Raw genomic sequence first — 27,565 nt, 5'->3', positions numbered from 1 at the left:
AACACAAGTTACAATCAGTTACCACATACAACTGCTGACTCAAGTCAGAGGGCAGAATAAGTAGGACTGTTATTTATAAGCATGAAGTAAGCAATGAGATATAAGGAAGAAAAATGGTTGTAGGTGATTAGAATCTGTAAAACTTTTCAGCGGCATTGACAAATAGATCTTTCTTCAACTTCTGGGGGGGGGGAAATGGAGAGTTGGTCCCTGCGTGATTAAATAATTTTCACTCCCCTAAACCTCCATTAATTTCTCATTTTTCAAATCACATCCTCAGCAGCTTACCGACAAAAAGACCGACCCGTGTACGGCGAGATCTACAGTCGTTTTTATTAAATGATGCATTACTGCCAAAATTCAAGCTGAATTTAATTTGAGTTTCATTTAAAATGCAAGTTAGTATTCTCTTTGCATTTTCCATACACTGCATTTCTGCGTTGAACGATTTGAAATTTAGTGTCACGTTTTGCATACTTGCACTCAGTTTTAGCGCATTAAAGCTATGAAGTTACTATGTTAGAAATGATCTACGATTAAAATAAAAGTCGTGAAAAAAGACAGCATATAAGAGAGAATTTTAAACTAGATCTTGCCGAGAGCTACAACTTCATTGTGAATGCCACGGTTCCTTTTAGTTCCTACGGGTAGATGAAAGAAGACTTCAGAGTTGCGCCGTCTTCAAGAATACATCCTTCACTATGGTGTTTCCTACTTTGTACAGTAAAGTATATCAAATGTCTGTCACATCCAAGGATCAAAAGGAACCATTCTTCTCTGCTGAATATGCCTGGCGGAGTTAAATAAGTCAAACGTGGGCCAGGCAGAACTGACGATGCACAGAGCTGCTTAATGAAACTGAGAGCTGTTCTATTTACCTGTGAGGAGTTCAGTTGTGCAGCCAGCCTGTGAAATGAAAGTTAAGCACACAGTGTTTGTGTAGGCAGTCTGGCAGGTGAACGCACTTGTGTTTGTGTGTGTGCATGTGCGCGCGTGTGTGTTTTTGTACTGCTCCGTTTTAGTTATTGTGTGCGCACTGGTGTGTAGCCTGCTCCTGGCCGAGAGCGAGCTTCATTATGGAGTCAGACTGGTAGGCAGAGAGAGAGAAAGAGAGAGGAGTCTGTGTTTGACAAAGTGTGTTTTGGTCGGTGCCGCTAATTGAACTGATGTGTCACCGAGACTTGAGGAACATTAGGCCTCCGTCTCTGCAGACTCGACCACAATAGATAAAGACGTAGGCACCGGAGAGGATTAGTCACTCTCACATCTGGAGCGTACACTTAAACGTCTGGGTTCTGCAGCAGTATGTAAGTGCAGCCATCCTTATATTCACAGAAGTTTTCCTCTCTGGCTCACGCACTCACTGCTCTCCCAGTCCAATAAGAAGTTTAATGAGTGTAATGATGGTAGGAGGCTGGAGAAGCACGACTCCTTATTATTCACCTCCCACAGCTGACCGTGACAGAGGCCCTTTTGTACCTACACACACATTTTGTTTCTTCCACACACACATAAGTTAAGATATACAGGGTATTTCGGCCTTACACTTTACATTCATACATTTTCCAGTAAGGAAAGAGGCTGAGGGATTATGTTTCCACAGGACTCAAACAGTATGCTGACACTCACACTGGCTCTCTTTCTTCCTTTCTCCCTTCCTCCATCCTCAACTTGTATCCCGTTAGTCTGTAACACCTAAAAAATAGGCAGAAAGGTCTGTGGATGGAGACAGAATGAGATAGGAGCTGAAGCCTGAATCCATAAGTCAGCCATGGATAAATGTATAAACATGCACGCGCTTCAGGCACAGTAACAGACAAGTCAGTGAAAGGTGCCAAAGTAAGAACTTTGACTCAATAGTCAAGCTGACAGCCTTGCATAGACACATACACACAAACAGCCCGACCACTGCTTCCATTGCTGACCAACCAGACCGTTATGATGCTATCAAGCATCCTTCCACCCAGCCCTCCTGAGCTCCAGCCAGAAACCCATTACAGAGGTGCCCGTCTCCAAGCAGCTGCCTGTTAAAGGTGTTAAGCAGCATAAAATCGCAGCTCTCCATTTGCCCATAATGCACATTGCTGCTCTCGCCAGGGGGGCGGTGGGCACGGCTATGAGTCAAAATCAGCAGACTAATTGAATTCAATCTTGTGTTCCACATGCCACTCGTCACATCCGACTGCTTTGGTCTATGTTTTTCCCTTTTAGGGTAATTTCTGTGAAATTGAGACGTGAGTGTGGCTGAGTGAAGAGTGCAGAAAATCCTTTTTACTGTTTTTTGTTGTTCTTTTACTTGTTTTACTGTAGTTGTATTACTTTGTTTTACTACTTTACCAAACCAGCTGGAAAGAATGAGATAAAACATTTAAATAGCATAGTTAAAATGAAAGTTTAATAAAAAAAAAAATTATAAAAGAAATAGGGCTCTTTTTTTTAATTCAGACGGACATGTTTACAATGGTCAAGATGTATTTTATGCCCAAAATGGCCTATTCACTGCTCGGAGACAGTCAAAGTCATTAAAATGAGTCATTTTATCGGTTTGTGGGTGTATGTGTGTTATGGTTATAGGTTTGGATTGATGTTTATTTCCACCTCCTTAGGTCCATTTTTAATGCATTATTCAAAACATGTTGTAAAAATTTCTACTCTAAAAGCAGGAGAGACTGTTTTTGTGTTTATTATCATGCCATTGTGTCCCATGCATAGCCACTGTAACAAGGCTCCTTTTTATTGCAGTAAAATACAATAAACTGTCCATTATCCCTCCACTTTAAGAGTAGACACCATCAACAGCAAGGGTGTTTTGACTTATTTCACATTATAGACCCCCAGGTAACACAGGGCTAATACTGGGGAGCAGCAAGATTATCTTCATGGCATTGCATTGCAATCCCATAATATACTTCGGTACAAGTAAAACAAAAATGACTCTTCCCACAAATGTTTCCATACAGCATGTCTACGTGAATGTATCCGTGTGGGTAGCAGAGGCTGTATATAAAAGATGGACATAAATGTGAAGCCAGTGGAAGCACCTTAAAACCTGCATTCTGTCCAACAGCCAGCAGAGGGAGACTCTACTTTATTTACAAGCCTATAAAATATATTGTCTTTATTTTTTAACCCTGGGAATATTTTGACTTCATGTCACATTTAATACAACATGATGGTAACTTTGTAAGTTATGGTCACGTTCAGGGTAAAACTGAAAATAATTGTGCATTAGTGTGTGGCTATCTCGAGAAGAAGTCCACAGACATGTATGTACAGTCTATCATTGAAAAAATGCTTGTTGCTGTGTGTTGATTGTTCAGTTTAGCCTAGGATAGACAGTGAGCTGAACAGATTGTAAAATCCCCTTTAGACAAATGTGTGATTTGTCATTATCACCTGTATAAATAAAACTGACTTAGCGTGCAGATTTTCTTCAGACCAATAGTCTCTAACACATGCCGGCAATGCCACATGTAAATAAATGACACACTGAGCTAGCTTGAAATCTCTTGAGCCTAAAAAAGTCAAACTAAACCCTTTTGTTTTGTTTTTCCTCTGTAGTAGAGCCATTAGATGTACTCCTAAATAAATAAGCCACTATATCTAAATGAATAATTAATTGATTTATGTACTGAATTAAAAATGTTATTACCTCTATTCCGCTACAAATCCCATACAACTGTGTGTTTTAATTAGCATGGTTTAGAAGCCTAAAGAGACAATCAATTTGTGACCTCTCATCTTTATCTCTGGAGCTAATACAGATACATTTGTGGGGTTTTATTAAGAACCTGTCATTTAAATAATCTGGGTCCACAAACAGATTCACCTTATTGATAAATACTAGGACATAATGTCATGCCAATTCATTCAGTGTATACTTATAGACATATAAATATATATATATATATATATATATATATATATATTAGGGGTGCAACGATACACAAAATTCACGGTTCGGTTCGGTTCGATACTTTGGTGTCACGGTTCGATCTTTTTTCGATACAAAAAAAATGTTCATGCCTTTTTAATTTGTCATTTATTAAAATTATAAATATATATTTTAACTCAAAAGTACAGTTTTTAAATTTAATGTTGCCGAAACAACAAAGTAGGGATGAGTATTGATAAGATTTTCACGATTCCGATTCCATTTTCGATTCTGTTTAACGATTCGATTCTTTATCGATTCTTTTTTTAAAAAAGGAGAACACTAAGGTCGATTAGCTTAGAACTTTGTTTTACATCTTCTCTTTGAACAAGATAGAAATTTAGGAGTAACATGGCCTTACAAACCCAACAGTGAGATCTTAAGAGATCCAGCCTACAGCTCTTCAATGGGGTGTCACAGGGTCCCCGGGAAAAAAATTGTAAATGTGAAATAATAAAATAAATATTCTTCTGTAGCAATAACAAATTATAACATAAATTATTCTGTAGCAATTACACAAGAATATCCAGTAATGTCCCTGCCTACAATTAAACACATTCACTTACCGAAAATCGGGGCATCTGCTGTGGCAAATGGGTGCAAGCCTTTGACCACAAACTTAGTCACTGCTCGGTGACATTCGTCTATCCTGGCCTGAAAGGAGACGCTACCGGTAGACTGCAGCGAGAACTGCAAGCATCTGAGCCAGCCAGACTCTGTCTCATCATGGTCACCTAAATGCACAGCAATGGCAGGTTTTGTAATAAGGCAGCGCTAACATAATATGCACTGTTAGTTGATTATTTACCTGCCGCATTAACGGGAGAGGACGTGCAAACGTTACCGCTGCTGCTGGGTTGAGATTCACGAGTCCAGAGCGGAATTAAAAATACGACATTCATTTAAGGTCATCGTGTGTTTTGTGAGCAAATGCTTTTGCATATTCGTAGTGTTTCCTCCTTTAAATGAAATATCTACTTTGCAAGAATTGCAAGTTGCCCTGTTGTCATCCGTTCTCGTAAAGTATAACCAAACTTTTGAGCGTTTGAGCCGCTTAGGTGCCGTGTTTCCTGCCAGGTAAATGATGCTCCGCAACGTGGTGACGTCATTCGGGGCGACTGGAATCGATAAGGGAATCGTTTGCAAAAATGCAAAACAATTCCAAGGAATTGAAACAGTGGGAACCGGTTCTCAACAAGAACCGGTTTTCGATACCCATCCCTACAACAAAGTAATAAAAAAATAAATCTATCTGATCGAGAAATCACTCATCTTTGGAAAAGAGAGTTTATTACAGAGAAATGGCTCTTTCCAAAATAAAAGCTATACTATCCGCTTCTTCTGGGCTATATTCTCAGCAGCATATTAAACATATCAGGTCCCCATAAGGAGAATCATGTGCTAACGGCTGTCTAAATGACTCGGGTAAAGTTTGTAGCATGCGTGCTTGTTGTTTTTGTCTGCTTCCACTTGTCTTTGCACTAGGATGATGTCGCCGTAAATGTGCAGTTATATTTGTTGTGTTCCCACTAGTGCTGTCAGTGTTAATCTCGTTGAAATGACGTTAACGCCACAACACGGCAAATCTCCGTTAACGAGCTACCGCGGATCGCCCCGTGCGTGGGGCTGGACGGCCAACACATTAACGAGCAAACTGCGCTAACGCACCAGTTCCCACCCATGTAATTGAGCATTGCATGGCACATCCAACATACTGTCTTATTATAGTCCATGAAGCGCTTACCTTCAGGGTCATACGTCACATGAAAACCAAAATGGTTCCAAACGCCAGATCTGAATGAGGGTGGGGGAGGTTCAATTTGCCATGTTGCAACGAGAGCTTAACTTCTGTCTCGCTAGCTTGCCCTCCCTGCTCAGTGAATCTGCGTTGGACTACTCCGCCTAGGCTGCACTGTTGAGCGCAGATCTACTGAGCGCTCAACACAGACAGCATCGTCAGAAGGAAAGTTGATAAAATAAATTAAAAATTCTGTATTGTTCGATACATATGCGTACCGAACCGAAAGCACTGTATCGAAAGGTTCAATATCGATACAAGTATCGTTGCACCCCTAATATATATATGTATATGTATATATATATATATATATATTTATATATATATATATATATATATATATATATACATAATATGAGAGAGAGAGAGAGAGCACTATGCATTTCAACACCCAGATATTTAGATTGCAGAAATGGAAAGATGCAGTGATTTATTGAACCATTTGCAAAAATACATGGAAATACATTATAAACCAGCGTTTTTGCTCCAGTGAGCATGACAGTAAATATTTGGCATGGCCACCTTTATTCTTCAACACAGCATGAACTGTCTTAGATGAGCTATTGTGTAATTTCTTGAAGTAGTCTTCAAGAATAGCACTCCACATTTTCATGAAGGACATTCAAATTTGTTGGATGTTGGCTGCCACACTGAAGATATGGAGGCCAGTCCATGGCTAATCAGAATGGCTTCTTGACGTGGATTACCTGAAGAGTCAGATACATCTGTGTCCGGTTTTTGCTGAAGTTTTTCCTGTTTCTTGACTTTTGGGTACAGTTCATCTGCTCTAGATACTTTTTTAAGTCCGTCACTTCTTCTTTTCTCCTCCACTTGTCCAGTTTTCATCAATTTTTAAGGACACACTTTGCTGAAATGCTGAGAAACACATATTTGTTGCATAAATACAATGTTATGCTTGTTAAACTGTGCTGTCTTTGCCATTTTTTGTAGATTCTGCTAAAAAAAAACAATTTGCAACAAATTATGTATTTTTGCAGCAGGCTACTAGTAACAAAAGATACAATTTAAAATTGGTTCTTGGCTAAGTTGGCTGTTGTGTCAACGGTGGTCCATCCCAAAAGTTAGGTCACTTTTAAGTAGCTTAACAAACAGAAATCGTCTGAAAATGGTCAGGTAGAAGGACTGGGTGGAAAATGAGACAAAACAACAGCCAAAAACTAAACCACTAGCTGTAAGATATGTAAACTTCAGCTGTAGTTGTTGTAGATTCCTTTAGAGACCTTGAATGAGGTTTAACTTTAAACCCAGTAATTATCTCCTTAGCCCACTGCACTGATACTAATCCCCAGAGTATAGGGAGAAACGCTTACCAGACAAGCCTCATTAAATATTTACTGTGTTTGGCCACCATCAACCACTCTCACAACAAACACCCACAGACTGTTTGCCTTTCCTCCGTCCCCCCCCAACCCCCCATTCATGCCATGTGTTGCATTTGTGTCGCTGTAGGCGATGGCGAGAAGCTGACGTGGACTTTTTTTCTCCCTTCCCTTTTGTTATTGGCTGATAATCACAGATTGTGGGCTGGTCTGTGATGCGTGACAATGTTAAATATTAATGTCTGAAGATGATTACTGCACTGGATGGAGAGAGGCGGGAAGTGCGGTGGAGGTGACACCCTCATTCATCACCGGGCCCTAACAGAATCTAAATCCTCGCTGTGTTTTTAACCTTGGTACCCTGGGGAAGGGAGGCAGAGGGAGCGAGAGGAAGCAGGAGATAGAAACAGTGGTGCATAGGGAGAGGAGAAGGAGATGAAACAGATACAGAAGGAAAAAAATAAGAAACAGAGAGAGAGAGAGAGAGAGGGGGACAGATGTGTCACAAAGCGAGTTATAAGCTGTGTGAGAAGAACGCAGGGGGGTGGAGTTGGGGGAATATAAAGATAGATGGATGGATGCAAAGTAAGACCATGACAGCGGATAAAAAAGGAAGTGAGATGGTGAAAAATATGCCTGCATACTGTATAATGTATAGAGCTCTTCTCCTCAGCTGACCTGTCAGCGTATCCTATGTGACAGGCTGACGGATGTGCAGAAAGGAACTCTTATCTTATTTTGTCAAGGTCTGGCAGTCAGTCAAGTCCTATTCAGCATAAATAAACAAGCAGCGAGGAAAATGGCAGCCATCTCACCTTCTCTTCTACGGTGTCATTTTCCTCAGACGTATCTCTCCCTCCGCCTTCTTACTCTTTAGCTGGGAACAAAACGGGGCCGGACTTCCTATTACCCATCTATTATCATATTGAATCTTATCACCAAATATAGCACCACAGAATAAGAGTATTTCTTTTCCAGCCAGCTGTCCAAGTTGGCTGAGGAGAGTGCTGGATGGATATATATATATATATATATATATATATATATATATATATATATATATATATATATATATGAGTTATGGCTTTAATGGCGTGTTATTCATTTTTACCGCCTGGCTTTCAAAGTCAAATGCAGATTGGAGGAAGAGTTGCCATTATTACTGTATTCTTCGCCTCTTTCTGTGTCAGCCTCTTGCCGTCCTTGGCTTCAGCGCTCCTTCTCTCCATCTTTTCCCTGTGGTTATAGATTAAATTTGATCAACAATGACCTTTTCTGCTTGGTTTGTTTGCCTCTTTCCATGTTCGGCAAGTGGTCTAATGGGAGCATATCCATAGCCAGTGCGTGCAGGCATAATGGCACGCTATATTAGAGCCAAGCAAACCAGGCCTGGTTGGTTTGTAAAGGGTATTTTTGGGAATGAGTGGCACTCGTTCTGGTAACATGCCGTACTGTAAACCTGCCAGAACCAGAATCAAGAGGCTTTCAAGGATGAGCGATGATGAAAGGCGTTGGGTTTTTTTCTCACCCCTTTATAGTTTGTTTAATTTCACATGAGCGACTGCTGAAGGTTTCAGAAGGCATTGTTCGGGTCATTATTATGTTTGGAAAACACAACAGAAGGTTTTTGTCGGAGCCTGTTGTGCTAATTATCGCCTCGGTCATTTGTGATTCTCTCTCGTGAAATAAAACTGTGGGTTAAAATGCAGTGTTTCTGTGCCTGCAGGAGTACCAGTCTTGCAACACTCTGCCATGTCCCGACCTTAAAAAGACCACGCCCTGGACCCCGTGGACGCCTGTCAACATCTCCGACAACGGCGGCCACTATGAGCAGCGTTTCCGCTACACTTGCAAAGCTCGCATCCCAGACCCGAGCCTGCTAGAAGTGGGCAGACAGAGGATCGAGATGCGCTACTGTTCCAGCGACGGATCCACTGGCTGCTCCACTGATGGTGAGTGCATAAGAGGGAAGAGACTTATGGTCTCTTTCCAGCTCTCTCAGCCTCTGGATGTTCCTGTTTTCCTGCTCCAACTGTCCTTCTGCAGCTGCGGGTTATTGTCCTCCTCGCTTCAAGTCAGTCCTTCTTTCTGTTTGGCTGTTGCTCTTTCTCTTCCTTTCTCGATGTCCTGGAAAAGTTATAGGAGCCCTAGCTCGGTCAACTCTCGTGTTTACCATCCCGTCCTCCTCGCCTTTATCAGACATCAAGGCGTCAGATGTACTAATGAACTTCCAATCCAAAGCGATCAGCAGTTTACGACTAATTTCATCCGCCACGCTCACATGCACAGAAACGCAAACAGACACACATGCACACAAGTTCATTTACAGCCTCACAAAGAAGCAGCAAACTGCGGCTCTTTATCCGTAATTCCAGCTATTCCCATTTGCTTAAGTCGCTGCACCACACGGTCTCAGTCAGCCACACCCCTGGCGAATTAAACGCTGTAAATGTTTGTACAAGCAGCCTGCTAATTGACGAGTTGTTTATGTTGTCCAAGAGAAGTATGCGTGTTAGAGAGGAGACATGCAGGATGGCATCGCACCACAGCAAAGCGATTCAGATACAGATGCAGCAGTTAAAGTTTGTTTATGGTGCCGCTCTCTGCCTCAGAGGGGGAAAAGCTGTTTTTAAAGGGCTTCAGAGTTAGCGCCCGGCTAAGCTGCGGCGGCCTCCCATCACGCTGGGTTCATCTGCGTCTCTGGGTGGTCTGTTGCTACCACCAATCACACGCCACACGCTGCGATAATCACTGAGGTTAGCCTTTTTGATCTCACCACCTCTTCCTTATTTCTGATTATTAATATCCGTCTTTCTTCCAGGCGCTAACAGTGGTACAAGTTGTTCTCCTCACACTTTGAAGCCAGCGCTTAAATGTTCCTGAAGGGTTTTAAATGAGCGCCGACAAGCACAGAGGAAAAACCTGACTGCAGACTCAAAGCTTTAAGAGGAGTGACAGCCACACATCTGAGACGTTAGAGAACAAAGGCTCGAGCTTTAATAGGTCTGTCTTGTTTCTGATTAGTGGGAGGAAGTAACCGACACAACGCGTTTCATTAGGGGTTGTCACCGGCAGCCCGACATCAGATTAGCTTCAGTGTTAATTACAACAATTGGAGGGGAAAAAAAGCAAGGCAGTGATTTCAGCAGTCACTTTTGGCAACGTGTTAGTCTGTGCAGGATGCAAGCCGACTATAGGATCCAAGTAGGCAGATGGTAATACACCATATGAGCTGAGTAGTACTAGCTGTAAAAATGTAGCTGTTTTTTTGTTTTGGGTGGTTTTTTTCCACAGATATACCATCATTTTCATGATGGTATATCTGCGGAAAGCTGCCATTAGCTCAGCTTGTTAAAGTGGAAACTTTGTAGCAAGCAGGTTGCGTTTAAACCATTATTTTGCAGGGGAGGTTAGGATATCTGTGCTAATAGAGACAGACTTCATTATATGTACTGTGGCAAAGATTATCAACAGCCATGATTAGTTGTGAGGCTGTTGCACTTTACACTTCGCTTTAACTAGATAAGTAATTAACATCACTGCAGGCAATGTTTCTAGTCTCCTCAAAGCATAGCCTTGTGAATAACAGGGTGATTTAATATGGAATCGGTGGAATATGTGAAATGATTTTTTCTTTCTTTTTCATTTACTTTCTGCAAATGTTCTGTGAAGCAAATTTCCTTTCAACATCAGAACAGTTTAACTCAAATCTGTCTTTTTTTCCCTCCTTTTTGAAAAAACTGAGTTACACGTGTTTGAGCAAAAGGGAAAAAAAAGGTTTAAAAAAATACTTCAATGTGCACTTTGAAACTTCTGTTTCAATTAGCTGCACTGAGTGAAGTGGAGATCTATTGAGGTGTGCGTGGCCCCTGTGTTCTCGTCCGCTCCGTCCCGTGTTGATTGTCCATCTCCGGTCTTCGGTATGATTCACTTCTCGGAGGAGTTTTAAGTCATAACTGTCGAAAAAGAGGACAGACTCCAGCGATCCACTTCTTCATTTCGGCCATTATCAAAGTTGCCATCCATCTGGAGAGCACTGGTGTGTGTATTTGTGGGTTTGCGTGGAGGCGGGTAATATGTGCGTTTGCCTTTTTCTTTTTTTTTCTTGGTGGGTGGATATGTGCACATTGTGTGTGTGTGTGTGTGTCTGTGTGTGCGTATGAGACACTTTCAATAAGCCCTCCTCCTCCTACTGTCCATCTCTCATGTGGTGCCAGATCCCCGGGGACAGCAGTTAACTTTTCTGACAGCAAGAGGCTATCATAAAGTAATTACTACCACAGTGCTGGTGTTTATTGATACTCAGAACTGGGGCAAAGGACAACGAGATCCCTCTGAGACGGCGGGACCCCGAAAAGAAATGGTGTGTCACTCAATAAAGATTTACTATTTGCATCAGGCAGCTTGCAATCGATTAGAGTTCAGCTCACATCACGCGCTTTACCTGTGAGAGCCAGTGTAAACAGATTGCTCTATGAAGAGTGGCGGGAAAGTTATTTGAGACGGTAATCAATTAGTGCATAGGCCACAATAAACATGTTGCTGTTAATCCTTAGCAGAGGACATGTTGAGACACTTAAGGTGAGATAGTGCATCCGAGTACTGTTTTTTCTTCTTTTAAACTGCACTTTGTCTCCTAGAAATTAATGCAATTTAGTCCATGGGTGACATAATACTTCCTTTGAATAATTGAACACAATATTTGTAACAATATTTGTAAAATAAAAAAATGTATTATTGTTATCATATTGAATCGACCATGTGATAAATGTCTGCAATTGCAAAAGAAGTTTGTTTTTGTTTTTTTAAACAAGCTTTTCTCATACTCTGAGTCAGATATCTCCACTCCAGAGGAGTAAGTTTACTTTCCATGTTTATTCTTGTTTATATTTATCTGCATTTTGGAGTAGGGCTGCACGATTAATCGTTAGAAAATCGCGATCTCAATTCATACTTATGTGCAATCTCATTTCCAAATGACAACGATTTAAAAAAAAAAAGACGACGACGATTGTACCGCATTTTGATCCAGGGACGTAATCTGCATGAAAACAAGCGCTCACCCTTCCTGCTCAACAAATGACAAGGGCGGAGCCTTATACCACGTGATACAGAAGCTGTGCCGTGTGATGCTAAAATTAGCAGGGAAAAAACAACGGAGAGCACGTCAGGGATGACGAGAAAGTGACTGGAGAAAATCCGTCCCGGTCAACCACCCAAACATCAATAACGGGAACCTTATACAGCGCTTCCCTATACACGTCGAACTCCCGCAGGCACAAAGAAATTACGGAGGCTATCACTTATCACCTGACCAAAGATATGGCTCCCATCAACACTGTGCAAAACGAGGGATTTAGGAAAATGATCAACACCCTAGACAAACGCTACACAGTGCCGTCCAGCAACTATTTTTCTATTGTTGCACCACCTGCTCTATACACGGGCCTTATTTTTTTATAAAAACAAAATTTGTTGTTTTTTTCCCCTGTGGCTGTCAATAGTATCAGAATTATGAAGTGGTAAAAAAAGAAAACCCTCTCGTAGCTCAGCTGAATGTAGTCAAAGCTAACAGCGGTTAGCTAGAAGCTTCTAGTTTGCAGCTTTTAATCAGAAACTACCTCCTGCAGCCAAGTGTCGTCTGAAAACGCAGTTTTATTTGTAAATTAAGAATTCACAAATATATTGGCAGCCATTTTTGGACCCCTTTTTGCCTTCAAGCCTCTTTCAGCTGCTCCCTGATTCAAACGGGGTCACCACAGCAGATGGATCCAAAGATTGATTTTGTGGGTTTTTATGCCGGATACCCTCCCTGACACAACTCTCTCAGGGATTTGTGTGTCCTCCCAGTCTCAAAGCAGTGATCTTTCATATATTAGGTGAATGTGTTAACCATTATACTATGGAGCTGCTCATCCTTTTGCTTTCAGAATTCTGCCTTAACTCTCTGTGGGAAAAATTTAAAAAGATGCCAATCTCCCATCATGTCCCAAAGGTGCTCTAGGGGATTGAGATCTGGTGACTACGGAGGCTGAACTCACTGTCATGTTGAAGAAACCAGTTTGATTGGCTGATTACATACTTGCATTAAAAGGGCTCATGCCACCAAACAGTGCTGAGACCCATTCATAGAAAGAGCAAGCTGAAATCTGTCAGAAGTGTGAAATCTCCAAGGATGATGAGATGGATAACGTGCGTGGCAGCGTTCGGTCAGGACCATTTTGCAGTCTTTAACAGGATCAACCGTTAACGCCTGCTCGTGTTAACTTATGACCACAACAAATTAGATTTCCAAACTGTTAAAGAATTAACATGTTGCTGTTACTGACTTAACAGCTTAAAACTGAATATAAATCCTTTTTAAAAAATGTATGTATCCACTTTTTCACACACTATATATAAACATTCTCTTTACACATATTTTTAAGTGAACTAACCTTTTCGTACTGCTAGGTATGTTCTTGTTTGGATATTCTCTTTTGAAGTCAGTGCATGAACATTTTCTCTCACTTGCCGCCTTGCTGTCACACTAATGTCACTTCCCTGCAATTTAATAAAAAGCCCACTTTTCCATGTTGTTTAAGATCTTCTCCGCCGCCCTCCTCCTGGGCACTGTGTTTGTACACCCGTGCATCACAGCCATCAGATATACCTGATTTGGATTATATTCAGACACATGGCAGATGTTATTGGCACACACCTGGAAGTGTTATCACGGACATACAGATAAGAAGAAATTAATCCCCTGTCAATACAGGGGGAATAAAACTGCTGCTGGAGCCAACCTAGCAGCTTCCTTCTGTCTTTGTTTCACTGTTGCCTCGTGATCGCTATCTGTCTTTATTACGAGAGACAAATTATGACTATATATGATTTAACCAAGCATTTACAATGAGCTTTTATGTAACATACTGACTTGTTTCATATCAGTGATCGTAGCTTAATGATAGCGATGAGTTAATTACTTAAGATCTGTGGTGATTTAAAGACCTCTCTTGTCATGTACACCCATTTATTAGTCTCGTAGCTCTTGTAGCCATTTTCCTTCTTTTTCACATCTTACATGGCTGAATGAAAAGCCAAACATTTGATCAGTTGGATAAATTTAAGTGTTGAACATGAAGTTCTTTTTAATTTTTCAAGAGCAAAACATAAAATCTATAGATTTCCTCTCCTGTTCATACAGTATATCCTAATGTTTAGTGAATACACATACCTACACCCCTGCTTTTCATCTGCTTCTCTATGGATGGAAGCACACTGTAGAAGCCTTGCACAGTTGATGGTGTCACCGATATGCCCCCAAAACCTTTAGATACTGCTACAGTGCATGTCTTGTTTTCCATCCCCAAATGGCATGTATGCACTTAAAAAATAATAACTTCATACCTCACAAATGACAACGCAGGAATTCTTAATTTTCCGAATCATTTGGTCCTTTTTTGCAGACATGAATTTTGCTTCCTGAAATGCTGTTTTGTCTGCTTGTGTGTCTGTTTGTTAAGCACTGTGCCAAAACTGCTTGGGGGAGAGGTGGGAAATTGGCAAAGGAAGAAAATTCAATGCAAATTCAAATCAAGGATGGCTTCCAGGATTGTTTTTTTCATAACAGCAGCTTGTGAACAACAACCACATCAGGCAACTGCTTGGGGCCACAGGCTGTTAGAGGGTCAGTGAGGGCTCACACACTTTACCCCACTCGCCCATAAGCTAGCAGAGGATTTGCAGTGGCACCTAAAGGAGCCCCAGTTAGAGGTGTGTGCAAAAAAACACCAGCTGTGTAATAATGTAAGCCTCCTCAGTTCTCTTTTTAATGTAACTTCAAATTTTTTAATGCGTGGAAACTATGTCTAGTAGTTTTCTTCTCTGCTCAGGTCCCCAAACTGTCGCAGGGCTAAAACACAGAGTGACAGACAACAGACGGCCTCGCATTCACAAACCTACAGTCAATTTAGCCCAACATGCATGTCTTCAGACTGCGAGAGGAGGCTGTAGTATCTGGAGAAGACCCACACAGACATATGGAGATAATGCAAATTCCACACAAAAAGGCCCCAGCCAGGATTTGAGCCCAGGACCTTCACGCTGTGAGGCAAAATTGCCAACCACAGTGCCACTTCTATAATTAAAATTCAGTATCCGCAAATAGCTGATCCATTTTTGGACAAAGGAGTAAAGCAATGCTATTGCATTCCAGTATACACTGCAAAAACTCAAAGGCTACCAAGTATATTTGTCTTATTTCTAGTCAAAATTATCTCATTGCACTTAAAATAAGACACAATAAGCTACAGAGCAACATTTCAGTAAGATATAGGAACTTTCAGTAAGAACAACACAGTGAATCTTGAAACTAGAGAATTTTTATGGCGCTATTTTTGTGCCACTATTCTGAGCACACGTAAAAACAAAATTGCAGCTGCAAGTGTTGCATTTTGAGGAGAAATTTATTTTGAGCGAAGAAAAGCTAAATTTGAGTGGACAAAATTCATTGCTGCGTGCAAAAAATGTATTTCAGTGTTTGCTATTATCCATACATACACACACACACACACACACACACACACACACACACACACACACACAAAAGCAGCCCCTCTCACTCAGTTTTTGCATTTGCGCTTGCTCGCAATGTGTTGCTCGCGCTCTCAACATTTCTGCCCAAGCGTGCTCAACTCTTTCAGTACACCGTTATATTTGTGCACTAAAACCAGCCAATCACAGACTCGGATGCAAAAAATCTGATTGGCTGTTTTGGTCTCCAATCAGCTCGAAATGACGAAATGCAATATCCCAGAATCCATTTCGTCCAAAACTCAAACAAGGCAGTGGCGGAGGAACACAGAGTGGCGGAGCATGTTTAAGTTTGGTTGGGGTTTCTTTCCCACAACCAATAAAAATCCAGACAGAGCTGCTAACATTGCTCAAATGTATGAGAAGGCATGCCCTCTTTGGTTTCATGTATGCTCCACAAATAGGGGTAGACAAAACCCAGCACGACACAACCTATGTGGAATTAATAAAGCTTGCTTGCATTCTTTCTTCTGTAATTCCTTACTGTGTTGCTTTTTTCTCAGATTTTTGAACAGACTGAAACCACAACACAACCCTTTAAGTCTTGCCAGATATCAGGCTGCTTGCCATTCAGGACTGTGACTGCACTCTCTGTGTTCGGGGGCGGTGTTTTTTTGTTCCGTCAATTATCCACCAATCAAGCAGCCACCTGTATTCAACATAAAACTGGAAATAACCCTCCCACTGTGGCAAGGATTGAAACCAGCTCGCTTTCTATCATTAGTCAGCTTAATGTAAAAGACTTTGTAGCTATTACTCGCTGTCTCTGCTGCCACAGGCCAGCCCACTGCACTTTTAATTTTAAATGACGGTTTCTGCAAAGCCATATGTCGATAAAACAGATATTCTTGTGCGATTCAATCTGTACATGTGGTGAATTAGTTAAAAGTTAGTCAGGCTGGTTTTATGTGAAGCAGTCGTATAATCAAGCTAAAAAAAAAAGCTTTTAAGCTTGATTATACCACTGCTGCTTTAAATGTTTTATCATTTGCATCACACAAAGCCAGAGGCAGAGGCAAAAGAAAGCGCTGTAAAGATGAAAGAAGGTTGTGAGTTTGTAATTTTGCTAGCTTGTGCTGGTGAGTGATGGCTTCATTTTATCCTAGGGAGAAACGGTGGCTTGTCAGCAGCCTGATGTGTTTCACTTCAGCTGATCTGGTATCAAGGCCAGGGCCCTCTCATGGACGAGAGATTAGTTCTTGTGCACGGATGTCGTGAGCAGGCACTGAGTAGACACAAGACAGCGCTGAGGGACGACTCTGACGGATGACAACCAACCCAGTGTCCTTATTGTCTTTTTGGTATTTCTCTTGCTCTCTTCCTACACTCAATGCTCCCTTTTCATGTGGCTGTTACTCTGTCAAGCAAAAAAAGTAAAAGTAGTTGAGTCAACAACAGAGCGCACAGTTTAGTTAGAGACAAAGTTATACAACACATACATCTGGTACCTGAGAGGCCTGTTTCTATGGGAAACTGCTACAAAATAGTAAAAAAGATTGAATGCATTCCTTATTTTGCTGAATAAAAGTAAGGACGTGAAGGTCTTCACAAAGGATGAGAGATGGAGAAAGAGTGCGACATCCTGAGAACCAACAATAATCTACAAAACAGCTGTTGTTTCAGCGAGGCGAGATCATTTGGAAGAATTGAATATTATTCATTGAGATAGAGAAATAAATGTATTTGGTGATTAGTCTCTAATGACCTATCATGTCAGAGTGGAATCCCTAAATAGGATTTAGGACAGGACCCTGGACATTGGTGGTGGTGAAGATGAAGGTGGAGGTTTGGATTGAGCTCTGAGTTTCTGGGTAAGGTGGAAGGAAAATGACAGAGAGCGCAGATTTAAACCACGCAGAGTGGAAGCTGATTGGCTCAAAGAAGGCAGGCAAGAAGATGATTGGACTAGAGTAAAGACGTCAGTACTGAGATTGGCAGCGTGGGAAAGTGGTAGTAATGTAATGAAGAGACTAGCAACAAAGAATCCAGGATGCAGGCAGATGAGTGACTACAGATCTTCTTTACTTAACTTGCACATAAGCTTCATATCTAATTCCATCCATCCATCTTCCATTTATCCAGTTTAGGATCCTGGAGGGGCGTAGGAGTGTGTCCCAGTTGTCATAGGTGGAGTACACCCTGGATAGGTCGCCAGTCTGTTGCAGGGGTAGCACAGAAATACAGGCAACCATTCACAGTCACATTCATGTCTATGACAAATTTAGATTTGCCAATATACCTGTCATTTCTGTGGACTGTGGGAGGAAGATGGAGTACCTGGTGAAAACCCACGCAAGCATACAGAAAACACAGACTTCACACGAACAGCATCGAGCAGCGATTAGACCTGTTACCTGTTGCAAGAAGGTTCAGGGTTCAGGCTCAGAGGAGCTCTGTGAATATAGCAATGAAATGTTATAGATCCATTTTGGTCTTTCTTGACTTGATTAGAGTGCACTGGTGCACAGTTGTTAGTGTATAGAAACTGAAACTCAAGCCAGGAGGTTAAAAAAATAGACCTATGAGGCAATATTGTTTCAAGGCACATTTCTGTAGCACACAAATTGCTCAAGAACACTTGTATCTTGTTTTATTTGTTATAAACAAGCGCCTACAAATAATCTGTGATTACTGTCAGCTTCTCTTGCTTTCTTATTAGCAGCGTTTATGTGCATCGCATCTTTAAACTCAGTTTTTAAAAATCTTACGGTGTAACTATAGGTCATGGACTCGTGGTTTGCCAAACAGCAAATATTTGAATGCTTCTGAAAAGAATCCCTCTGAGGCTAACTGAGATTTGAATCGGTACACAAAGCTGAGCATCAGGAATTTTTAATAGCGAGTAATCAAAACCACACAGCAGCACATTAATGTCTAACCTCGTGTTGTGGATGAATCATCATAGGTGTTCTGTTGACTGAGAGAGCAGCCACACTGATCATTTTATTTTATTAAAGATAGAAGAATTTGGGTCATTTTTGATACCACAGTGTTTGTATGAGTTTGGGAATTGAAGAAGAGTTTAGTCCCAGAAATGGCTATTGACGTCAGACTTAATGGGCGGAGTTCCTTTGTTGACGTGCAAGAACCTTATAGCACTACTCCAATCAGGCCTTCATGGTAGAGTCGGCAGACAGAAGCCATTCCACACTAAAAGGCATGTGAAAACCTGCTGGGGGTTTACCAAAAGGCAGCTCTCAAACCATGTGAAGCAAGATCCTCTTCTCTGATTAAAGAAGGATTTAACTGTTCCGCCACGATTCCATGTGTAGCGAAAACTATGCTCTTGTCGTCACTTCATTAGTACCAGCTCAATAGTGGCAGCATCATGCTGTGGGAATCTGTAACAGTGACTGGGAGACTAGTCAGATGGAAAAATGGATGCAAAAAAAGATAAACACCAAGCAAAAGTTTACATTCTAAATACCCAATAGCCTAAAACCATGCGGAAACTCGGGAGCATCATCGGAAAATATTGTTGATTCGGCCAGTCAGAATCTGGACCAGAACTCAATAGTGCACTTCTAGAGAGACCTGAAATTGGCTGTGCACCAACACTCCCCATCCAGCAGGGACAGGCTTGAATGATTCTGCCAAGAAGAATGAGAGAAACTTTCTGTTCCAAGTGTGTAGTATCACTCCCAAGAAAACTTGAGGATGTTATTGCTGCCAAAGATGTTTTAACCATTCACTAAGTGAAGGGTTTGAATGCTTATGTAAATGAGGTATGTAAATACGAAAACCCCTCCAAAGGCCTGTGTTGCTTGTCATTGTGGAGTACTGTGTTCATTTTCTGTAATAAGTTGATCCATTTAAGGAAGAGGCTCTTATGGAATCCTCTTCGTTTGCATCGTGTGTCTCTACGGCAGCGAATGGCTTAAATTGCGACGCTCCTGTGTACTTTTTAAGTGATGTCGCCTTAGTTGCAAGATCCCGCCCTGTACGCCTGTCAGTCATGCCTCACCTAAGCACGTAACCCGTGCCCTCCTCCAGATTGCTGTCAGATGAAGTTCATAACCTAATTGGAATTAACTTGACACCAAATTTGCAGGGTAAGATTGGGATGCCAGTGACACGCTGCCTGTTTCACCTTCGGCCCCAGCGCTTTACAGAGCGGCACAAATTTTTGTGACTTAGAGTCAACAAAATTAGGAAGCCAGAGTAAGCAGTTAAAAAAAACATCACCTGTCAGAATTTCTTTTTTTAAAAATCACTTTTTTTACTTTTTGGCAGAAAGCCACTACAGCATGTCTGCATGAAATCATGGCTCTAAGCTCTTAAAAACATCGTACCCGAAGGTTTTGACAATGCCGTCTAAACAGTTTTCAACAATAAAGCTTAACAACAAAAGAAAAGTTTTTGGGTGCTCACATTCAGGCTCAGTGATGGGCTTTTCTTTGCCTGTGTTCTCTGACATTGATTCACTTTCAGCTTTATTTCCCTTTTTTTTTTTTAATCTGGTCTGACTGCTACCTCAGAAAGCCAGGCAAATTATCAGGGAGAAGGATCTTTCTGTGATGGTAGCAAGTTTCCTTAGTGCAGGTAAAGAAACAAGTTTCCTCTTACACTGTTTGTTGGCCATCATAGAGAGTTGCATTGGCTGTGTTTTTAGTTTTTTTTAAATACAACAACCATGTGCTTGATGTCCACCAGAACAGCCAGCAGAACCAGCTGAACATTTGTGTTACTTGTGATTGTATTGGCAGGAGTGATAAATGGAAAGAGCTGGCCTTGAGTTTCTTTTCCTCATATGTGCTCCTTCTGCTGTATTCAAAACAGAAATCTGGTCAAGAGAGCTAGAACACCAACTGTGAGACTATGTTCGTCAGTAGACGATTTATATAGAACATAAAAAGGTAAATTATGTATAAGATGTATATTTCATATATGTCCTGTTGTGTGTGTGTGTTGGACACAGGGCTGCCTGCTGTCACTTATACTTGGAGGATGGAGGACAGTTTATCTCAGGATTTCTTCTCTACTTTTTGCAAGTCCCGTGGGTCTTTTGGCTTCAACAAGCCACGACCTCCAGCTTGCTTGTGTTTTGCAGCTGAATTTGAAAGGGTTGGGACGTACATTTGCACCTCCAAGTCTGAAACCATGGCTCTTAGTTGGAAAAGGAATGGATCAGGAGTGAGTTGCTGACCCATGTGGAGGAGTTTTAGTATCTTGAGGTCTAGGGGAATGGATTGGTGTGGCGTCTTCTGTGATTTTGATGCTGTACCTTTTTGTTTTGGTGGCCAAAAGAATGAGCTTGCCGATACACATGATGGAAATAAGTTGTCTGGGTTCGATCTTAGAGATAATTTGAGGAGCTCAATTATTCAGGAGGGACTAGGATATCTTCTGGGTACCTCCTACGTGGGATGTTCGGGCATGTGCTGCCAGAAGGACACTGCAGGACAGATCCAGAACACACTCAGCTCACTTGGGAATGCCTTGGTATCCTGAAGAAGCTAAAAGGAATGGATGGATGGATGGATGGATGGATGCATGGATGGATGTTTTCCAAAGTCTGTCATAGAGTTACAGACTTCAGGTTTTTCACCTTCCAACAAGGTGTTTATTTCAGTTAATTGTTTTCATAGTATAAAAGTGAAACCTGAAACCTGCATACTGAAGAAAAGTTGTAGTTACCCTAATCTTCTTGTCATAGTTGTTTTATTGTTGCACTTTGAGACAGACAATTGCCAGCACTCTCCTTGATGGTACATTCAAAGACAAATTGTCAGTCAGAAGCTGCAAATCTTATGATTCAATGCAGAGCTTTCTTGTCAGAAAATCAAAGCCTCAGAAAAAAAGACAAAAACACGCATGGGCACTGTGAAATGCACAAGGTTGGTTGTTAGTGTGGTTCAAATTATGGATTTCAAACGTTGGCAGGGATGAAAACTAAATACGATATGAAGTTAATGGCGCTGAAATTCAGCCATAAAGTTTAACCTCCTGGAAATCCCTTTAAACGTTAAACCCTGCAAACACTACAAAGTAAATAAATGTGGTTTATACATGCTGGAGGTCGAATAATGTGCTTTTAGTCCTTGTATCCTTCTAAGCCTAAATATTACAGAGCGTGAATAAAACCTCCTCAGTCCGATAAATCAGTCTGTAATCAAACCTGGAAGTAGGGATGACAGTATTTCAGCAGAGGACACCGCTCTCTGAAGGTGCAAGTTGGGTCTTTAATCCTCCTCATAAAAACATGACAAACTCCCCGGATTCAACTTAGGTGAATTCCAGAAACATCCCGTTCTAGTACATTCAGTAATCCGTCTACTTATTTCAAGTTAGCATTTAAATCCATGTTCTTCTGTGTGTGTGTGTTTCTGAACTTGTGCACTCGTTCCTCGCGCTCTTCAGGAGTGGGTTTTTTAATTGCACTTTTACAAACCTTTAATTGCCTCTTCCTTGAGAGTGTTCCTCTAGAGGGTTTCTGGGTCAGTCATCGCCCGGCAGACGTCAGGACAGCACAGGTAAAACGGCCACGCTGTGCCGCTGCAAACAGCCCGAGCCCCTAATTTTATGGTTTTACAACTCGTACCATATGTATGAACGGCCATACATTTCTAAACACTTGCAGGCACACACACATTGAAAGAAATGGGTCCCTCCTCAGGGACACATTGCTGATCTGATATGGAAAGTAAAGGCGGAGGGGGAGGAAGAGTAATAGGGAGTAAATGTGCAGTTCAGAATCTAGGACAAGCTGGAAGAAGCACTTCTCCTCTCCTCTTTTCTCCCAGTGTGGTCTTGGTTTACTCTGGTGCTGATAAAACTTGACAGTTCATCTCTCTTCTCTACTGAAAGTTTCTTTTTTTCAAATGTTTTCCACCTGTTTGCCTCTCACATCTGTCTATCTTGAAGCCGAGTTGTCTTTTTAGTTTGCAGATGTCATCTCAGCTCCATCTCTGTCTTAACAGTTGACTGTACGGTGCATTCGATTGCACGGCGTTGCGTGTTTGCGCGGCCTCGCAAATTTTTTTCTTTTTTTACAAATCCACCATTGCTCTTTTTCGCAGCATCCATAATCCCACACACATAACTTCGCCAGTTTGTTTACAGTGCAATTTGCCTTTGAGCTGGGTGTGAGGTTCAGCGAGGGGAGGAGGGAACTCTTTTTTTATGTCCTAGTTTCTTTGCGGTGGGGACTATTGGATGTTGCACTGTGTCCTTCCTAGCTTTGGCTCAGCCTAGCCTGTCAGGAGAGTGAGGATTAATTCTCTACGGCTGTGTGTGGTTCTTGTGATGATCGATAGATCCAGTCGCTACCTATTTGATAAGGAGGGCACCAAGCTGTTTGTTTTGGTGACAGGAGGGCAGCTCCTGTGAAGTAGCGTTAACAATATGCACAGTACATCAGAGCAGCCCCCGGCAAGAAGCTTAAACAAGCAAAGGGAGCAAAGTGCAGTGTGTGTATATATTCTGTATTGTGGGTTACACACAATCCAAGGCTGTGTTTGCACATACTTGTATTGTATGTGTGTCTTGACTGCAGCGCTCTTGTAATGTGTGCCTACATATTTGCACATATGAGAAGCATTAATGTGAAGCAGTCCATCTCCCTTGGTGCAGTGGTCCAGTCTCCCGGGCTACTGCAGGCTGATAAAGAGTATGGGTCATACTGCCAGGTGGGACTGTCCATGCCACTTCCTGCTCAGAATCGATAAAGAGCTGGGGGCCTTGAGCCCTCGACGGGCCTGTCAGCACTCACACCATCTTGACGCCAGGGTGAGTCAGCCTGTGCACTGCCAAGGTCAGCCGTAGTTATGAAGAGGTTGAGGATTTGCACTAAGTAAACACACTCTCTTCTCCCTGAGAATACAAAGCAGTCGCGCCATGATAACTGTCAGTGAAAAGAGCAATGCTGACAAAACAGCAAGGCCAGGCTGGAGGACGGAGAGATAGCAGCAAGACAAAAGGTAGGAGGAGGTTAATAGCAAAGGAAGTAAGAGAGAAAGAGAAGGTTACAGAAAGGCCGTCCGCAAAATAGATGAGATAATAATAATTAAGAAAAATCAAAAGATTAAGAGGAGAATCAGACACAAAAGGAAGGTTTCACGCTTGAATTGCTAAGATTCGTGATCCAGATGTGCATCTGCGGTCTGTGTGAAAAGCCCTAATACGCTCTCCTCGCGCTCATTTAAATGCAAGAGCAAAACGAGACGGAGCGCAGAACGATGCCGGTGCAGGCACTGAATGAAGATTTGCATTATTATCTGAAAAAAAAAGTAATATAAAAATCACAGCACAGTTTTCTGAAGGAGTGAATCATCAAAAGAGCGCTCGGTCAGTGACTGTAGTTCCATCGGATGTTTGAGTGATTATCGTTCAGTCGAACAGACGAATTTGCTCTTTTCATTCAAAAATGCCAAAAGCTTTCTCTCTCCACTCATTCGGCTCATTCTCTCAGAGCAAGGAACTGATTAATGCGCGCGGTAATTACAGTTTAGTAGAAATTAGGGTTTCATATTTCATTAGGAATCATCTATTCGACTCATTCCAGATGAGAGTACACAGAGTAGTCAAGTGATGTTGTTTGATGAGCGAGCGTGTTCGCGTGTTGACGGGGCGCATGCTGCTCTCGCTGAATCCATCTTTAAAGAGAAGATTAAAATCATGGGTTATGTTGTGTAGCTGATTTCTGGTGGCATGTGCGTTTGTAGAGGTTTAAAAGTTTCATAGCTCAGAGTCATGCTAGCAGTTTTGTGTGGCACACGCTGACTTTGCACATCTCGATTATAGCAGGTGGAGTGTTTACGGTGGTCATCGTGTCAGCATTGCAAGTTACCATTTTCCAATTAGCTTTAGCAAAGAGTGAGGACCCTGACAGCCGTTGGTTTTACAGATATTGGATCATAAACCAGAGGGTTACATACTGATGCCGTTGGTGACAACCTTTTGGCATCACATTGCCAGGCACCTGAGTCTTACTTTCTGATTTATGACTTACCTTTTTCAACCAAAGTCCCAATAAGAAGGCAACTACACACAACTTCCAGCACTTTCTGTGCACCTGTCATAAAAGTAAAAAAATAAGAAATACTTTAAAATAAATCAAAAGTTTCAAACTAATAAATACGTGTCATTTATTAGACAAACAACTAATTGAATTCACATTTTTTTTATGCCTAGACGTGAGCTGCCACGCTGGACTTCCCTAAGAACTCAGAAATGAATCAAGCATAGCATTCAAACACTAAAACTAATTTTTCTCTTCAGGGATGCAAGGAAATAACTGTGATTTGGCATCTTAATAAAATAAAAAATCATAATGTGCTTTAATGTGTTTCTGTTTCTTTTATAAATTAGTGCATTTGAAAAGTCATGGATAAGAACAAATTTTAGATTTTAGCATTACAAATATTACTTCAGTTTAAGAGCTTGCACATAACGGTGGATTAACCATGATAAAAAAAACATTTTGGTAATTACCAATACTGTTGATTTAAAGCGACTACAACACCTAATACGTTGTACCTAATTGCATTGTATGTGTAGAGAAATACTGGAGACTGTATGTTAAAGATGAAAAGTGATGCTAATATCAAAGTGCCTTAAATCTGCAATCTTTCTTATGACCGTCTCCTTTGGCTGCACAAACAAGACAAATTGGATCCAAATCTATGGAGAATCACTACTTCTCACTTCATTTATGACCTCAGTAAAACTTTTTAGTTCGTGATTTTAATTGCTAGTTTCCCTATCTGTTAGAGCATTATGTCTATTTGTAAATGATGGTGTCATGTAGAGTAAAACAGACAATAAATCAGAGTAGGACTAACAACTAACTGTTTTACTGCTGCTTTACTTTCAGATACAGCCTTCTGGTCTGGTTTAAAATCACCAAAATCACAGATTTGAGTCTTCCAAACAGGACATCACAGGCTAATTGATGACATCATATAGAGTTGGCATCATAAGAACTATAATTAATAATCATCCTTCAGGTATCAGCAAATCTGTTTGCACAGATTTGGGGGACTAACCTACCCAAAAGAAAAAGATACCAGCCATTCCTGGATCCATGCTACCTGCATTACTCAAACACATTAGTGGGAATGGATAAACTGACATCTGTGCTCCTGACTGATTGTTTGAGACAGCACAGTAAGACTGACAACCTTTAGAAGCTCCTATCATTTGATGAATTCCCTCAAATTGCTTTACAGCAGAAAGTCATTAAAAAACACCACAAGCCAGGAAGTGGTCCAGACTCTTTCAGCACAAATTGAGCTAAAGCTTGTAGCTCCCAACTCTAATAGTAAAGGCACATACACTGTTGTCAAGAGTGGTTATTGACTCTCTGCCCGCTTATTGCTGTTGAAAATAGATGCGCACATTGATGCTAGTAAGTGAGAACAGCCATCTGCTTTCTTCCTGCAAACAGCAGTGCTCATTATTGAGAAATACTAACAATACCACAATTTTAGATACTGATGAGAGTTTTGTCACACTTGCATGTGTTGTTTAGGAGAAGTGCTTCGTCTGGGGAGGATCTCAAGCCACACGGTAAACGGTGCCTGGTCATCCTGGAGTTCCTGGTCTCAGTGCAGCAGAGACTGCAGCCGGGGAATCCGAAGCAGAAAGAGGACCTGCAGTAACCCAGAGCCCCGTTATGGAGGTCAGACCTGCTTGGGGCCGGCACAGGAGTACCAAGAGTGTAACATTACCCCTTGTCCAGGTAAGAAATCCACAAACATATTCTGTACAGTTAAATACATGAGAGGATTTCAGTTAATTCCATTTATAGTAACAAAGGCATCCATCGATTTAAAAAAAGAAAAAAGACTTTCAGTCACACATTTAAACACACACTCCTCCGCACGATACTCAGGCTTCGGCTTTTTTGTTGTGGTCGGGTTTTTCGTGTGATTAATGTATAAGAAGTGCAGAGACAAAATCACTGACCAAATTATCAGGAACCACAAAAGAAATCAGTTGCAGATAAGAGGTGTGACGAAGACCCCAATTTACGCCAAGAATCAAAGAGACAATCCCTGTGGCGCTCCACTGTGTAATTACATTCCTGGGTAATTATGCTGCCAGCTATGGGAGGCCTTATTTTGTTGTGAAAAGCCCTGAGACAATGCATTTTCAACACTCCTCTAGTGGAAGACGGCAAGAGGAAGCTTTCTAATTAAAAGAATACTCTGTCTGACAAGGAAAGTAAGCTGTTTAAATGGAAATCCACTGCTTAGTTTGGCATAAAGCACACCTGGTATCCTGCAAAGGCGGTAAGCAGACAAGCAGGACGTTGTCTTGGATGATTATTAATCAAGCCCCCCTGGAGAACGGCTTTGCTATCTTGCTAAAAGCCCGGATCGGCGCATCGTCTTCAACACCCGCGATCTGTCTTGATAACTGCTGCCAGGCTGCAAGCAAGCGAAAGAGACAAGAGAGTGAATGGCCATCTATACTATTTTTACAGCCTGTTAATTCATTCAGTGAAAGCAGGCACCATTCAGCTCCTCAACAGCTTGACCATTCTCGCTAATAGGGTAAGCTGTTATCAGCTGCGAGCTCAGATGAGGACTTTGGATGGATCTCAGAGAATCTGATTTGGTTTCTCCTGGAGGAAGGTTGCCACAGGTGCTCGCCCCTTGAGTGAAACGTTGGGCGAATGTGCTTTGATTTTCCTGCACTGCGTTAATACGTGTAGTACACTTTTTTCTGGGACGTTGACTGGAATAATACCACAGCTACAACATGTTGATGAACAGCTCTGCGCACTTGTCCCCCAAAGGAAACGACTTGAGCAGCAATGAATACTAATGCACACTCAATTAGCACCCCTCTCAAAGTGAGATATTATTTCGAGGTATCCAAACCAGGCTGGAAGACCAACTTTAATCCTCCTTTGGTTAGTTTGCTGTGAAGAGCAGAGGAGACGGGGGGTAAAGCGCAATGCCTACAATCCAT

General features: G+C 41.6%; 1 protein-coding gene across 5 annotated transcripts in view; it reads left to right on the top strand.

Moving 5' to 3' along the window:
- Positions 1–27,565, top strand: part of sema5a (sema domain, seven thrombospondin repeats (type 1 and type 1-like), transmembrane domain (TM) and short cytoplasmic domain, (semaphorin) 5A) — a 147,670-nt gene that overhangs the window by 108,210 nt on the left and 11,895 nt on the right. For all 5 annotated transcript variants that reach the window (XR_005697547.1, XM_040043678.1, XM_040043680.1 and 2 more), the window contains 2 exons: positions 8,799–9,024; positions 26,118–26,327. Coding sequence is in view for 4 of the 5 variants with exons in the window: in XM_040043678.1 (XP_039899612.1) it covers positions 8,799–9,024; positions 26,118–26,327 (436 nt within the window). In the remaining variant the exon portion in view is untranslated. The remainder of the gene's footprint in view (positions 1–8,798; positions 9,025–26,117; positions 26,328–27,565) is intronic.

This window comes from Simochromis diagramma, unplaced genomic scaffold (genome assembly GCF_900408965.1).
Source record: "Simochromis diagramma unplaced genomic scaffold, fSimDia1.1 OVJJ01000602.1, whole genome shotgun sequence".
In the NCBI taxonomy this organism is placed as follows: Eukaryota; Metazoa; Chordata; class Actinopteri; order Cichliformes; family Cichlidae; genus Simochromis; species Simochromis diagramma.
Note: the sequence above shows the minus strand (reverse complement) of the source record. Positions and strands in the feature narration are given on the sequence as shown.